We start from the raw sequence: 16,384 nt of genomic DNA on the forward strand, positions 1-16,384 counted from the left end.
CTGCGCACCTGCACCGTTTCTTCCGCTTTGCAAGAAAAACCCCGGCTCTAGTCCCGCTGCAACCTCTGCCGGCGAGCTGGGACGGCGGCAACCCCTTCGCCGGGAGGCGCGAACGGCCTCCAGCACCCAGCCGGCTGCGTGTGCCGCTCGGCCGCCCCGCAGCGGCTTCATCCCCAAATTATTTAGGCACCGGTTCAAGGCAATAAACAGCAGAAGCGGCCAACCTCTGCGCGGGGCCGGGGGCGGGGGGGGGTCTGCCTCGAAGCAACAGCCCGGGGGCGGGGGGGGGATGTGCCAGGAGGCTGCTTCTAGCCGAAAATAACTTTTCATTTGCACTTAACCAGCTGCAGGCAGAGCTGCGGCTGGGCCCCGGGCCCGGGCGGCCAGGCGTCGGAAAGCAGCCGCCAGGAATTTGAGCAGGAACCGCGGCCAGGAGCCGAGCCGGGGGAGGCTCGGCACGGCTCGCTTTGCCACCGAGGCCATCGCTGCAAGAGTGATTATTTTTTCCCCCCCCCATATAACAGCATTTTTTTTTTCTCTTTCCTCGTCCTACTCAGGAACCAGATCTGGTCGAGGGCAGAAAAATTTGCGCTGGGTCGCGGCAAGGTGTAAACTGCAGACGACCTGTTGGGCCGTTGTCCCCCTCCAGGGGCCTGGCCCCAGCCCTGAGCTGCCGTCTGCCGGAAGAGATGTACCCAAAAATAAAAAGGGGATACAAAAAAGGGTTTTCACCCAAAACGGCAGCAAAAGAAAGTCTGCAGGAGGCCCTGGAAACATCCGGGCGTTTCGGGTCGTCTGCCCGCGCCGGGGGCTGGAAGCAGGGAGGCCGCGTGGGCAGGAGCCTCCGCTTTAATCTGGGACGAAACCGGGGAAAGCGGGTTGGGGGGCAAAAGTAGCCCCGGGGGGGAGAGACACCCCCGAGGAGGGCACGGACCCGTGAGGCTCCTGCAGCCGCCTTTGGTCCCCAAAGCCAAAACCAGCCCAAAAAAGGGAGAGTCCTGTCCTTTACGGCTTCAGAGCTAAGGAAAAGGGGCCGGCTGGCCGCGCCGGGCGGTTCGGGGGCCGCTGCGTTATTTAGGCGGCGCGCTCGCCGCTATCAATCTCCTGGGCCGGGCAGCTAGCGCGCCTCTCTGCATTAACGGGGCAGGTCGGAGCCCAGGGCTCGCGCCGCTCCCCAGACCCAGGGCTCGAGCTGGCACTGGGTTACTTGCTTTTTTAGTCTGAGGCTCTCGTAGATGACCTAGGGTTGGGGGTACGGGCTGTAGGGCCTCGCAAGACCCCCCCCCCCCGATCCATCAGCCTCGTGCAAACAGCCGTGTGCGCTCCGCGTCGGTGCCTGCTGCTCCCGGTGCCGGAGAGGCGCTCGGTAGGATGCTTACGGCTTACGAAACTGTGCCCCCCCCCCCCCCCAATTCCGCTTGTCCTCCAAAGAGCTTAAGCTTTAGTCACTCGAACAAAGCCGGCCCCGTGCTGCCAGAACAGCCTGTCTTCCCCCGGCGGTCGGTACGCTTGGCCCACACCGCTGCCTCTGATCAAGTGCTGTCAGCTCGGTAAATGTGCCTTGTACTCATCAGCGTAAGTGAGAGGCAGGCAGCCCTGGGGGAGCCGAGGCAGCGGGCGCCGGCAAAGGGAGCCGCGCGGGCGTTTCTCTGCCAGGTCGTCCGGGAAAAAGCGGGTATAGAGCTGCCGTTTCCCAGCTCGGGGGTTTTCGGAGGTGGCGAAGGAGCTGCCTGGAGCGGTGCAGCGTCAGGGCTCCTCCCGGCCAAGGAGGCGAGGGCGGAAGGGAGATGCTGCCGGCGCCCTGCGGGATATTCGGCTTTTCCCAGGGCGCTCGGCGAGGGCGCGAGCCCCTGCCGCCCTCCCCGCTGCTGCAGGCCGCCTCTGCCCGGGCTGAGGTTGCCCGTGGCCAGCTGCATCTCTCTCCCCTCTGTAAGTGGCCTGGGGCCGAGGTGCCTTAAATACCGCCTGGGGCTGGAGTGGGACCCGGAGGGCCGGGGCTGCCCGCGACGGATGCTCCTCCGGCGGCTCTGGCCGCAGCCCGGGGGAGGCCGGAGCTCTCGAGCACAGGCAGCTGCGGGGTTTTATTTAGCTCTTAATTAAAACGGATGAGGAAAGGGCTACTCAAAGCGAAGGGTCTCGCAGCGGTCGGCGGGTGGCGCCAGCCTTGCCCCGGTGCAGCCGGGCGCCGCTGCAGCTCCGCTCGCCGGAGCCCCGAGGTCGCCGGTTCGATCCCCGCCGCTACCGAGCGGCTCGCAGCGATCCCCCCCCGCCGGGCCCTGAGGGCGGCTCTGACCCCAGCGAAACAGAGTGACCTGCCAGAAAGGGGGGGGGGGAACAAACAACCCCCGCCTGCTCTGGCCTCTGCAACGGGAGGAACAGCCTAAAAATATCCTGCGCTGGAGCTCGCCGTCTGTCCAACGGGAACTTTCTCCTCCAGCCTTGGCTGGTGCTTTCCAAAGCCGCTCGGTGGGGACGGCTCCTCCTCAGGCTGCTTGGGGCTCTTCCTATTTATTTTTTCCCCCTCTTCCCCCATCCTTTTTGATGCCGGTTTGGGGAGGAGTGGCGGCGGCTGCGGGGCCGGGAGCGGGCGCCCGCGCGAGCTCCAGCTCCGGGCTTGTTTTACCGCAGCCGGCCAGACGCAATTCCGGATTTCAGTGCATCTGCTCAACCTTCCCCGTTTCTGATCCCGCCCGGTGAAGGAAGGAGGTTTTTCTTTTCTTTAAAACCCGCGTGTCCGCGGGGTATCAGCAGAGCCCCTTCGCAGAGCTGCTCTTAGGCAGAGGATGGGCAAAGGCTGTCGGATGAGCTCGGCCAAGAGGCTCTTGCTGATGCGGGACTGGCAGCCAGAGGGGTGGATTCCTGCACCTGCAGAAAGGAGGAGGGAAGGGAAAGGATGAAAGGAGAAGAACAGAGGGGCAAACCTCCTCTTGCAAAAAAAAAAAAAAAAAAAAAACATTGCAAAGAGCAAAGAGCGCTTGATTTTTGGCTTGCAAATCCTTCAGCTTTGCTCCTTCCCTCTGGTCCGAGCTGCAGGTCCCGTCGTTGCTGTTCTGGTCTCCTGGGGGGCCGAGAGCGTTTGCACGGCGTCACGGGGGCCCTGCGTGTGCTGAACCTGCCTGGGGCTCTGCCCCTCGTTAGGCTTAATGATGCCGTGCAAGGAGCACGCATGCGTGCATGTGTGCGTGCGTGTGCATGGCAGCTGGGTGGGTTAATTCGGGCATTGCTTCACTTCATTGCAAATAGCCCCCCGGGCCGTTGCACAGCCGCCCTCCCGCGCGATTGCTTCGGCCAGGCCGCTTTGCAACGCGCCCCGGTGCAGCGCGTTCCCCCACGGCAGCTCCCGCGAACAAGCAGCTGGGCCTTCAGCACCGCTCCCTGGGCCGCAGTTATTGCAAGCGCCTTTTGGCGTGCTGGAGTGCATCGTGACTCTGATAGGGTTGGACGCAGGCAGGAGCCTGGGGCAGCCCGGGACCTGGCCGTGCACAGGCGCTAGCTCAGCCAACTAACGCGCTTTTCAGCTTTGCCTCGCTGTACCGAGTAGCTCAAGCTCTTGACATATTACTATTACGGAAGAGCCCGCTCCAGCGGTGGCCGTTACCCAACTATTCGTGGCCAGCTTTTATGGGTCCTTTTTAAGGTTGCTTGCAGTATGTTAGCATTTACTACTTGGCCGGGCTTGGAAGGCGTAGGTGTTGCACCGTAGGCGAGCGGTGCAGCGGGGCCAAGCGCGCGATGGCGGCGAGACCCAGCGACGGGTCGCGGGAGCGATTTGACTTAATGCCGCGTTGGGTGGCGCAGCTGGGCAAACAGAGCCGACCGGCTTTTGCTCCCCTTGGGGTCCCTGTCCGCGCGCCCAGCCGGCTTTCGGGTCCCTCCGTCCCTCGCGCCTGAAGCCGCTGCAGCGCCGGTGCAGAAGCAGGGCGAGCGGCTCTCCCACGCGCTGGTGAAACCGCGTTCCCGTGGGCTTTGGCAGCAGTTGCTGAGCAGAAAGCGTCACCTGAGCTCACCCCTGACATTAAATAGCTCAACGCAGGCTTATTCACTAGTTGTCAAATATAACAACTCGGCCCCGAAGCTTCAGTGAACGACGCACTGCTGCTTTCGCGGAGGCTTTTCCCCAGGTTCCCTGCTGGTCCGTGCACCCGGCTCGGGTGCTCCGGGGGTGGCGCGGGCCGAGAAAGGTTTGGGAGACGGGGGCGACGGTTTTGTTTGAAAATTTATTGGAAAAAAAAAAAAGCAATACAAGAAGCAATACTGAACACTTACGTCTGTCTAAATGCTACAGCAACTTTCCCTTTGATTTACTATGGAAGTCCAAAATAACAGCTCCTGTCCCTTACTAGTCGGTCTATAAAGATCTGCCAATTTTTTAAAAAGTTCCTATTTTTATAAAGAGTGTATGTAAACAGCTAGCCTAGACAATTCACAATTGCCTTAAAAAGATTTTACAAAGCTCCTTCATAGTCTCAACTAAATTTTTTTTTTTTTTTTTTTTTTTTTTTTACAAGTTTAATCTCTAAGGTTGGGGACGCTACCATCTCTTAAGGTCATTGTACAATTAGGAAATCAGCAAACCACGGTTTATTAAAACCAGAAATCAGCCAGTCCTTTGATGAAATCAGCCGTGCTGTTCAGAGATTGCTGTTTGGCAACCGGCGCTGCCGTTCCGCTTCAATGGATGAGACCAGGTCACGAGCTCCTTGCCTTCCTTTCTATAAAAAACATTCGTTCATATATAAATAGCTTCCATATAATGTGTATTATACAATCAAGACAGTCTGTAGGTGAATTTGTGGACTGGGGAGAGCTGGGAACATTCATATAAATAGACCTTATATCGCTGTTTTGTCTCCAGAAATAGGTAACGCGCTAAGAGCCGGGTTTGTTAAGCCCCGCGGCAGAGGAGGGGCGCAGGCGGTCCCACCGCGGCGGCGCTGGGTGAAGATGCAAGAAGCTACTTATGTTTTTTGGCGCTGGTGCTGCAGAGAGCTCCTGTATCTTCTTCCCAGGCTGCCGCTGCTTTTTCTCCGGCTCCACGTACACGGCCTCATCCGCTAGAGAGGCTCAGGAGGGCTGGAAATCCCCCGTGGGGTCAGGCAACAGGGTGGCGAAGAGTCACAGCGATGGGGAGGAGGTGCCTCGGGGAGCAACTCTGCTCCGAGTGGTTTGAAAAAAAAGCAAGAACTTAAACGTAACCAAGGGGAAGCGTGTGAATGAACGACCTGGAGACAGCCACCTAAAATCCAGCCAAAAAATATATACATATAGGTAAGGGTTATTTTTTTCCATGGCCCCTTAGGAAGGGGGGGATCCCGCAGTCCTTTTGGAAAGGAACCACCTCTCACGCCAACAGGTTTCCGAGCCCTAGGAAGTTTATGCATCCGTTACTCGGGACGTTTGGCTCTTTTCAACACGGTCAGTCCACGCGCTACCTCGACACAGAGGACCACGCTACAGCCTTGCGCCGTGTTCACCTGAGTCTCGTGACTGCCAAGTGCCTTTAAGTGCTACGGAGAAACCTAATTTATCACACTGGTTTTCTCTGGTAAATCTAAGAAATCTCTGCGTGCTCATTTTCGGATGATTTACCTGCTACAGGGAGAGAACACAAGGAAGGACCAAGTAGCAAAAACTGAAATTCCCAGATACGGGACATCACCGGACAGATGCTCAGCATGACGGTCGGTTAAGGCAAGCGTTACCCAATGAGGACAGAGAGCAGAGTCACCCACCCATTAAAGGATCTGCCTTGCAGCCAAAGGAAGGAAAGGGCTGTTCAGACATAAAATAGGAAGACTTCATCTCTACGCTAAAGTCGTGGAGCAGAGGACTCCCCAAACCCGCAAAGCGGGATGCCAAGAACCAGCCCAAGACCCCGCAGGTGCACGCAAGAGGGCCTGCCACCCGCCTGCAGCGCCTCCAGGAGAGACCAGCCCCCGGAGCAGCCTGGCGAGGAGCCGCCCATGCCGGAGAGCTGGGCTGAGCCTCACTAGGCTCTGGGAAAAGCAAAACTCCAGCAGCTCCAGCGTTTTCAGCATCGTCTCCAAACAATACTGACAGCTTAATTAAAATTGCACCTGAATCTGAGAAGCTACACTAGCCCTAGTGTAGGTCAAAGACTACTCTCAGCTAAATGGCAAGTCATTGCAGCCTGAGCTAAACCCAGTGACCTCTGAAACACACTATTCAAACCTAAAATAGCAGAAAACTTCTTTTATTGCCATGTGCTTCCCACCCTCGATGGAAGGGTGGCAGCAGAGCACTCCATGCCCTCAGCTACCTCTGTGCCACGCCATATACAAAATCACAACCTCAAAGTCCTACTAAAGTGTTCACAAGTGTCTGGGCAGAGTCTTAACACAGCTTTTTCTTAAAAAAACAAACAAACAAAAAAACCCAAAAAAACCCCTACCAACCTGCTGGAAGGAGAAACCAGGGCATGATCAGAACATTTCCATGAAACTCAAAAAGCAGCCGGGGGAGCTCAGGCCCCGCCGCCGTGAAGGACGTGCACCCAAGCCTCCGTACAGACGGGGAAAACGGGAGAGTTTTATGGTCATCTCCGCCTAGCCGAAGATGCCTCTTAAAGTACACTTGAGAGGTGACTGCAAGAGGAGGCCGTAAACTCGTGCAACTGCGGTGACTGGAGTGTCTACAAACAAACTGTACATTATGTGCTTCTTTAAAAAGACATTTTTGATGTGGTCTGTAAGCCAAGCCAGAAGATGCAGCCACTCTTAGCCCTGGTACTTCATTCCAGCGTGGTGGCCACAAAGCCAAAGCACAGACCCTTGAGCCAGCGCGGGAGAGGGGGTGGCAGCACGTTCCTCGTGCGCAGTGATGCTCCGCAGATGGCTTGGCTTTATCACAACGAGCAAAACCAAGACACCTCCTACGGTGTCTTGTCCAGCCTCTCCAAATACAGCTTCCAGGTCTAAGGATTGTCTAAAGGATTTTAAACTAAATGATAGCAGAATATAACATCTTTGTCCTGATATGTGGGTAATGTATTCAGCACTGGGAGGGGAAAAAAAAAAAAACCAAACAAACGTGACTTAAAAAAAAAAAACAACCTTCTTTAAAAATCAAGAACACAAACAAGTGGAAAACTATGACACTGGAAAAGAAAATAATCAGTTACTGTGAATGCTGCATAAGCCTACCTTAATAGCATTCAGAGTCAACACATCTTAAACACACGCTTCTAAGGGCTTTTTAATTTAATGGCGTCTAGAAAACACAAACAGGTAAGGTAGCACTAGGCAGAGCTACACAGGAGAAAGGCGAAGGGCCTACCACCGTCCTCCGAAAGCTCTACGATTCACAGTATCGGCTACTTGAAGCAACTCTCGGGATTCCTTAAACCTAGCCAACTATTAACATGTGGGTACACGCTTACACCCCGCAACCCGACTGCGTTCCAACAGCGCCGGTCGGAAAGCCACAAAGGCGAGGAGACTCAGCCTAAAGGCAGCAGCTCTGCTCTGTACGCCCAGGTATCGCGGCTGGAGACGCCAGCGCCCTAGAGCTGAAAATCAAGGGGCGACATGAAAGGCTGCACAAGCTGAAGTCCGACTTTTGAAAACTGTCTCTTGTGGCAGAAGGACCCAGCGGTAGCTTTTTGGGTACAAAGTCTGCTCTCAGAGGATGCACTAATGTGACTTATCTCCATTACGCCTGACAAGGCTGAGGGGGAAAAGACTTATTAAAAAAAAAAAAAAACACCAAAAAAACCACCCAACCCTTTGAGCCCTTCAAGTTGTGGTTGGGCCTGTATCTGAAGAGGCTATGCGTGAGAGGGAATGCAAAATTGAAAACCTGTAAAAAATGTTCAGTACAGTTAGAAATATGGCATACTGTTTGTCACAATATAAAAAAAACAACAAAAAAACCCACTATATCCAATAGGATCCATTGGATTCTGGAAAAATCCCAAGTAAAACGTCAAAGCGCAACTCCTAATAAATGATATGAATGTTCAGTTTCTGAGTGTAAGTCTGGTAAATCTGAGGTCTTTGTGCTCCAGGTAGTTTCTTTGTAGTTTTGCTGGGTTTCTTTTCCCCTGTGCTCTGTCTGGCAGGAACACTCCCTAGAAAGAGAGAAATAGGGTAAGTTATAAACACTAACTTTCAGTGAAGGAGAGGAACTTGCTTCCCTTATCCTTGAAGTCATCTGCGAAGTGAAGAGAAAAGACGAGCTATCGTCAATGGCATCTATGAACCGGGGCTCAGCGCTACGGCCAGGCGTCTGCCGCCAACAACGCCCTCTTCTTTTCCCTAAAGGGCCAATTCCCAGCCTCAGATTCAAGAGCTGCAAGTCCTCAAACCCCGAGGACAAGTGTCATGTTTAATTAGGTATGGGAGCCTCTTTAATTAACGTGGCACTAAGCCACACATTGGCTTTTTCGTCGGGCCGGTATCCGTTAAGTAACCTTGCCTGCACGGAGAGGCGAGTCACCTGCCCCGGTGGGAAGCCAGGGCTCGTCGTCCGCGTGCCCTCTCCCTACTTACGTGGCCTTGCTACTCTTCGGCAATCTCCGTCTCCTGGTGCACGACCACTTTGGTCACCGACATGTCCGGGTGCTGTTCTTTTGCTGCTTTTATGGCTTGTGCTAGAACCTGGAAGAGACCACGTTTCAGTAGACGCGCCGCAGCTTGCGCGCCAGCAAGGATCTTCGCGGCAACCAAAGACTACTTTTGTCTCAGGGGAGAGAAAAAGAAAAATGAATAGGCTACCGTTGCTCAGTTTGGACGGAAACCTAGTTTTCTACTTAAGCAGGAAGGCCGCATATACTTCACTTCTTCCTAGGAGTAAAAGGCATGGCAGGAAGAAATTCTGCACATTATACTGGTGGAGAGTTTATAGGCCCTGAAGACTCTTGGTCCCAGGGGGAACATGAAGCGAAGTGGAAACTGCTGAACCAAACGATTTGATAATTTTGGATCCGTGCACAATGACACCAGGTGAATTAAAGCCTGGCTGTAAGGCTCAAGCAGAGGAAACGTGCAATCTGGCTGCTTGTGGGGAGCCCCAGGCAAGCAGTGGGCCAAGTGCAACCGCAGCACATGCTGGGTACTGGGGAGACAGTGACTTTCAGTGGCATTAAATTATTTCTGAAAGGAAAGCTGGGTTTCTGGGAATACATCACATCTCCCAGCTGGCCCATACTATAAGATGGATGAGAGCAATTAAGCTTACATAGCATCAGCAAACCCTGTTTATCATTCCAGCAAGTGTGACAAGCACATTTCAAACGTGTTCTCGGATATTTTCCATCAGAATTAATAAACTAGTTCTTCTCTTACAAGTAAACTCCAGGCCCATGATACTTGCAACTAAAATTAAATTGGAAGTATGATTCTCCAGTGACAAAATCATCATTTCCAACACACAAGCTGGAGGCCAGAGAGGCTGACTCATCAGAACGGCTTTCGTACAAAGACTGTGAGGCTTACTGCAGGCATTTCCTTTCCAGTGGTAAACATTGGTGGTGCTGAGTGCTAGGAAATGATTTCTGGCATTATATTGCAGCAATACAGCTTCAAAGTTAACTGCAGGTCATCCAGACATCAGTGTCTGGATACTTTTATATCACATTTTTGTAGATTAAAAAAAAAAAAAAATTGGATTTGTCCAAACCAATTCCGGAATCCAAACTTTGTTGCTAATACCAGTGTCAGAAGAGAATTAAGCTACCCTGGCCCAGCTATACAATGTGCACACTGTGCAAAAGGCATTTATTACTGAAATCCATTAGGTACATACACAGTGAAAAGTCAGAGAGAATTAATAAGATGTAACCACCCCTTCCCTTGGGGTGGTTACACTGGTTCTCTGCCACTTCTTTTAGACATAAACCTAAAATGAGGCTGACTACCATCTGCAGATGGAATATTAAAAGTGAATAAAATCACATCTTCCATAAAGGCATGACGTTTTACTTCTAGCCCAACAGAACTTCCCTAAGTTGTTTTCCGATTAAATCTTCGGAGAGGCAGGCTGACTGTCCAGTTCGTTGTGCCAGCTCTGAAGAGCTCTTTTGGACAGTACCCAAACCCCTACCTGGTCGTGGTCTACATCTGCATCTCCCGTGATGACAATCCTCTTTTCAATCCGTGTCTCTGATATGCCACCTTTTACAGTCTAGTACAAAGGGAAAACTACGGTTAGTCTCTAAGTGAAGAGTAATTAAGGCGCATTGGGGCTGCCTGTCCAAAGACGACATCCAAAAGTAGAGTTACCAAATATTGCTCTCATATCTGAATTATCAGAATCACGGAGGAAAACTGCCACTGACTGTAAAGGAAGACAGTCAAATATTCAATGATCTTTTCACAAAACACAGCCAGTGAAGAGTTTCATAAGTCGCAGTGCGTTTCTTTCCTGCTGTCCCACAGGCCAGTTGGTGACAACTACCACAGGACTCACTCCACTTACTGCCTAATCCAGAGTCTTCATTCAATATGGGCAAATCCAGGCCCTTCACGCTTTGTTTCCAGTATGAGTCACGTTTTTTGAAGGGAACTGGGATTCAAGCTTTGTTCTGTTGCTCAACTCAGCCTTAAACCTCCCTCACCCCAGCCCGTATGCACGGGGGAGTCATTTTGAGAGCACCCACAACCACATTTGCTAACTACCGCACCTTGACAGGCATCAATTAGAGAATTAAAGGCCTGCATTGTAATCCTGAACTAAATTATACTTTTCTTCCGGTTTACAGGCAAGTTGAGATTTCTCTTTTGCACATTACATAAGATTTCAAAAAAAAAAAAATCCACAAAGTCCTGTAACAACAAATTAAGCAACTATTTGCAAACAGGCACCAGCAGACTCTGAGCTACTGCTAGACCAACATGAACCTGTCGAGATGAGGATTTCCAAGGGGCACCATACTATCGCTTCAGAATAGCCAAGAAATTAGGGGGCCCGAGAAAGGCTAAGGAGCAGAAGGGAAAAGACTCCTTCGCCAAGTCTTCAGCCCCCGCAGGGACTCCGCATCAGACCCATTTCAGAGCATCGACACAACTTTCCGATTTTGTGAGGTTTCCCGTTACCTTGGTGATCTGCGTGGTGGTGGTGCTGCTGGTGGTTTCGGAGGTGATGGTCTGAGCAGTCAGCAGGATGCCGGGCTCCAAGTCTCCGTTGCCGCCATCCGTCTGTGGGAGACACAAAACACGGCCATCAGTCTCTGTACGCGGCGCGGACAGTAACGGGGGCTGCTCGTCACAGAGCGCAAAGCAGTCTGAGCTACTTGACATCTGTTTGCAATTCCAAGCAAAGTTTCTTTTGGACGGTCTTTTTTATCCTTCCTCCTTCCTTGTACAGCACTTGCCTTAAACTCCTCAGCAACGAGGGAAGTCCAGATATCTGCTGAACTAGAAACAAGTTTCTCCAGTTGGTTACTTGGTTGGCATCCTGCACAACTCAGCCTTTGAAGGTCTGCCTAGAAACTTAAAATAAATTGTCTTTGCCAGTTGAGCCTGGCTTTGCTGTCCATGTGTCACCTTAGTACAAGCAAAGACGATGTGAGGGATGATACCACAGTAACAAACACTGGACAAAGGCCTCGGACCGGGACCAGCACTGCAGCAAGACCCTAATCTGGTGTTACCTCAAGGTGGGACCAGTTTCCACGGCAATTTTATGGTACATCCTATCCTGGCGTACACACAACTGACTTCACCCTGTCCTAGAGAATCACTTTTAGCTTTCATTTCTCTTGAAAAGAGAACTCTCCTCTTCATCTACGTTGGGCAACAGGGTAGCACGCGCTCTTCCCTGGTGCATGCTCTACCCTCAGATGTCAGAGAAGATGCTAAGCAGCCACTGGTGGTAGATATATTCCCCAGGAACATCAGGACTATTGGGAAGTGTAAACGGTATCAGCGTCATACTTTTTTCCACGTTAGGGCTGGGAAGCTTTTGAACACGTTAAGAGCACAATTTTCGAACCTGCTTGCTGAAGCCAGACACCTCTTCAGGCATCCCGAGAGAGCTGGATCTTCCCAAGGTGCCAGCTGCTGCTGTTCAGCACAAGGCACGCAATACGCCGCAGACTCTAATGAAATTCTGTGTTCCCAGCCCTGTTTTATTCCTCAGCACAGCTGGGCCTCAGGATCAGCGTGACAATATTAATCCTGCTCAGGAATCCCATATTATCCAAGCGTGGGGCGCAGGCTATCTGAAGCTGAGCTGCAACACCAGTCACATCCTTCAGTCGTTAACACTCCAAAACCAGAGTATGGGCTGCTTTTAATAATCGCTGTTCTGACAAACCCAAACTAACAAAGGATCCAAATTCTCCAATATGGAATTAAAATCTGATTTTAGATCAAAGATTGATTTTAGCCTCAGTAATGAAACCTGACCTGCGTATGTTGGCATTGCTCCACTAACATTTTAATTTATAGCTTCAAATACCTCACAGGTACCCATTCTGATTAGCATTTTATAGAGTATTTTTGGTTTTCGACTTCTGTTTCAGAGTAGTATTCTAGCGGACTACCCTCAGAACAAAGTTTTCAAACTCGTTAACTAATAAAGTTCTCAAGAGCCACAAACAGGAAGAACTGGGAAAAAACAAGATAATGCATCTCTTGCAAAAAAAAAAAAAAAAAAAAAGCCAAGTCAGATCAACTCTGTATGGTCTAATCTACATCCTAGAGCCACCAGCGGCTGCACGTCAATTCTGTTTGCACACACATCTTGAAAAGGCAATTGTTCTTCGGGGATATTATAAACACTGCTATTCTAAAAATATTAGATGCACCTGCAAATATTTGTTAATAACACAACATTTGTTAACTTTTGTGCTGCGAAGTGGAGAATCTGAGAAAGGCAGATGGTGCCAGATGGCACTGCTGTCTCATTCCAAAGATTTAGAAAGCAAACACTTGTGCTTGGATCAGTTTAATTAAGCCCCCTGAAAATTAATCGTAACACACCTTACCTGTGCAGCTTCATAGGTGATGGTCTTAGTTTCCGTGTGGACAATGGGAACTTCTTTTGTTGGAATTTCACTTTTCACAGCATTGGATACGTCCGAGATGGTGACTGTCTGCGTCTTCACTAGAGGTGGCTATGAAACAGGTTTAAAAAACTCTCAGTAAACACCCAGGTAGCACTGGCACATAACAACTGCGTTGCTGGCAAACGATCTGACACTGATCTGATAAAAGCACTACGGGAAGCAAGGTCAGCCTGGAAATCTTTGTTTTCAAGCCTCTGGTACGACACACTTTTCAGAGGTCAAAGATCAGGTGTGAGGATTAAGGAAAGACAGCAGAATCCTCTAGATCTTCCCAAACACTGTGATCTCAAGTCAGACCAGCAAAGGCATCCAGGGTTTAAATGCTGTGCCAGAATACCATGAGGAAACTGTCTCCACTGATTATCAACTCTCTAATTACTAGAAGCTCAATGAGAGCTGCCAGTAAAAGATGACCCTCATTTACCGATATGTCAGGAGTAACAGAGTCTGGATAAATAGAGTTAATCACAGCTGAGAGAAGCTTTTTTCCTGACTACAAGTGGAACACGCTATCCAAGATTAAAAAAAACTCATCAAATCCTAGGCCTGTAACTTTTATTAAATCAATGTCAGACAAAACAGAAACATTACATCTTGAAAGAGAAATGGGGCGGGGGGGGAGGAGGGGGAAGGGGAAGAAAAATCAGTTGTTCCACCACCTGATGATCATCCAGAAGAGGACGGAGTTAGTTCAGACCCACAAGGTTCTCCCAGATTGCTCGATTTCTGCTCACCTTCCCAAACCTGACAGATGCCACCGTGATTGTTAGCAGGGTAAGTGGACATCTATAGGCATGTAAGCAATTAATATTCAGGAACACTGAAGCAGGCAAAAAAAAAGTATCTCCCGTGGCGGGGAGCACAAGGGGACGTCAAAGCCCACGTTGGCGGTGTCCAAATTTGCTCTGCTGCACCAAGGCTCGGCCTCGCAGTACAGCGCGAGACGGCAAACACCTTAAGGCACAGCACTGAAATCCCACGCCGTTGGAGCCTAAGCTAATTAGCTCCACGAACGAGTTCAAGCCAAGGAACCGTAACTCCTCGTTCGGGGGGTTGTGGCATCTGCTTGCTGCAGTGTTTGGGGTCCACTCCAAAGCCAAACAGGGGGAGTGTGGAAGAGCGCAGGCGTTCTGGCTCACTACCTGGAAGCAGCGAAAGACTGCTGGAAGCCCATTATTAACCTTCAAGCCGCGACACACTCCATTTAGCTTTCTAAACGCTTCTCGCGCCAATCTGTCGTCGCCAGCCTCTGCCACCTCCTCTCTTCCCCAGGGCTGCGGCGGAGGCGCAGCGGGGATTACCGGGCGCTCCGGCTCAGATCGCTCTGAGTCGGCCGCCTGCTTTTCCGCAGCTGCAAAACCCCCCTTGTCCCATCTCAGGTCCTCCGCGCTCTCGGGGAGGCTGGAAGCAGCCGCCTCCTCCTCGCTGCTTACGGAGGACGCGCCAAAGTCCCGACTTGGAGCAGGCTCTGAGGCAGGTGACATTTGGGTCTCACTAAAAGCTACTGACTGCTTTGGGCCCTCCCATTGAAAGGCAGGGTTAACACTTTTCCTCTCTGGCACTGCAGCCACATCCTCTTTGGAGAGAAAGTCACTCTTACTCTAAAAAGAAACGAATACACAAAAAGGCCAGAGAGAGAGAGAGAGAGAGAAAGAGAGAGAGTTAGGAAGAACAGAAGGTCATGAAGCATAAAGACAAAACAACATTGGTCTCTTAGAATATATCACGTCTCCAGTAGTTCATGCAACAGCAGTGGATTTGAACATTTTAAAGCTTGAAAACCTTTGTGCTATGCAATGTATCCAGCGGTTTTCCTACCACAGTCTTCACGCTAGATTAATAATCCCTGTTCGGAAGGTTTAAAGAATTAAACAACTCTCTCCACTTAAATGAAGAACTGCCGTTTAACGCTTTTGGCCCAGTTTGGAAACGGAGGAATAATTTCAGCGTAGCAAGTGGGGACTTGTGCGCACATGCAGAAGCCCGTGTGCAGCAAAACCCACCGACTATGCCAAAACTGTACACCAATTCTGCTTTTAATTCCTTAAAACGTTTTACTCGGTGTTTTAATCTGCACGTGGAAGTTAAGAGAATAAGCCCAGAATTACTGTGCGCTACGAATCCCAAGAGCCTACGTCCTAGCACCTGGGAACGTGCACCTCCGAGACCCTTGCTTCTTGCTGCAGTCTCCAGGAAAGCTAACCACGGACGTGTCTGCAAAAGGTCATAACGGCACTGGTAAAATTATTGTGAGAATATGCACAAGTTAGTATCAAAATCAACTCTTTCAATTACCAACAGGCTCCTGAATTGGAAGAAGCCGCCAAATACGATGCGGTCTGGTCATGTGAAAGACTCTGCACTCTTTCTTCCCGACAAACCAGCTCAATCAACTCGCACAACTCAGCACAGAACTTTTCAGCTGAGGAATAACACAATGTGGTGCTAACGTGTGCTGACCCCATCATCGCTGGGCATGCACTTTCCCGCTCAACCACCACGTTGGACCGTTTATTCCAAACTACCGAAATACTTGTAACGTATGTTAGTGCAAAAGCAGTCGGAGCACAGAAACCTTCCCAGTGGCTAAACCTCCCGGAGGCACAACAGAACCGGCGTTTGCGGCAGCCCGCTGTTGAGAAGACACGTGATAAAGCCTTCAGAGAAGAAAGCAAGCGTGTCTATGGCACCTGGGACACTCGGGAAGACTGTGCCAAGCCGGAGGGTTTAACTAAGGCTGCTGCTAGTCTGCCCTCCGTTCAGCTCGTCAGCAAGTTCTCAGCTAGGTCGTCTCACAGCTCTGGGAGCCCTCTAGCCCGAAACTTGAAGGAAAGGAACAGCGACAGAAGAGAAGAGTTAAGACATGAACAAGGCAGAAAGCTTCAGCAAAAATCCACAGTTTGCCCAAATGCCCAGCAAGGGATGGACACTTAATACACACAGTTATTCCTGGAGAGGAGCAATGCTTTAGTCGGGAGCTGTGAACTAAGGCCACAATCCCATCCTGTCCTCGAAACGCTGTTTCTCTCCTGCCAGAAAGGAAGGGCAGGATAAGCAGTTTCTGGCAGCTGCAATTTTAGACATATCAAAGCTGCCACCTCACCTGGTGGCAGGTCACAAGGAGGGAAAAAACTCAGGATGCCCCTTAACGCTATTACTATTTCTTCTCAACTGACACCCTCGGTGTTGATGTCTAGTAACTTTGGATAAAAACAGTCCTGCATCTGCATGTCCAAAATCATAAACAGTGATTAAATTTTCCTAAAAGTGTGGCAAGCCCGTTGCTGTCAGCTGTTGTTTTAATTTTGAGGGCGGTATTAAGGTGAACAGAAACCCCCGCATCAATTTCTGTTG

The 16,384-nt window shown here is 50.9% G+C and overlaps 1 protein-coding gene across 45 annotated transcripts in view; it reads right to left on the reverse strand.

Moving 5' to 3' along the window:
- Positions 1-4,198: 4,198 nt before the first annotated feature.
- EPB41 (erythrocyte membrane protein band 4.1) overlaps positions 4,199-16,384 on the reverse strand; it is a 97,428-nt gene continuing 85,242 nt past the window's right edge. For 29 of the 45 annotated variants that reach the window (XM_068917801.1, XM_068917799.1, XM_068917798.1 and 26 more), the window contains 6 exons: positions 14,173-14,631; positions 12,950-13,078; positions 11,055-11,156; positions 10,063-10,143; positions 8,511-8,618; positions 4,199-8,089 (listed from right to left, as the gene is read on the reverse strand). In XM_068917801.1, coding sequence (XP_068773902.1) covers positions 8,520-8,618; positions 10,063-10,143; positions 11,055-11,156; positions 12,950-13,078; positions 14,173-14,631 — 870 coding nt within the window. In that variant the 3' untranslated portion in view covers positions 4,199-8,089; positions 8,511-8,519. Of the gene's footprint in view, positions 8,090-8,510; positions 8,619-10,062; positions 10,144-11,054; positions 11,157-12,944; positions 13,079-14,172; positions 14,632-16,384 lie in introns of all 45 variants that reach the window. The other 16 variants (XM_068917805.1, XM_068917804.1, XM_068917803.1 and 13 more) reach the window with 2 other exon arrangements.

The sequence above is a fragment of the Struthio camelus genome, chromosome 23 (assembly GCF_040807025.1).
Source record: "Struthio camelus isolate bStrCam1 chromosome 23, bStrCam1.hap1, whole genome shotgun sequence".
NCBI classification, from domain to species: Eukaryota; Metazoa; Chordata; class Aves; order Struthioniformes; family Struthionidae; genus Struthio; species Struthio camelus.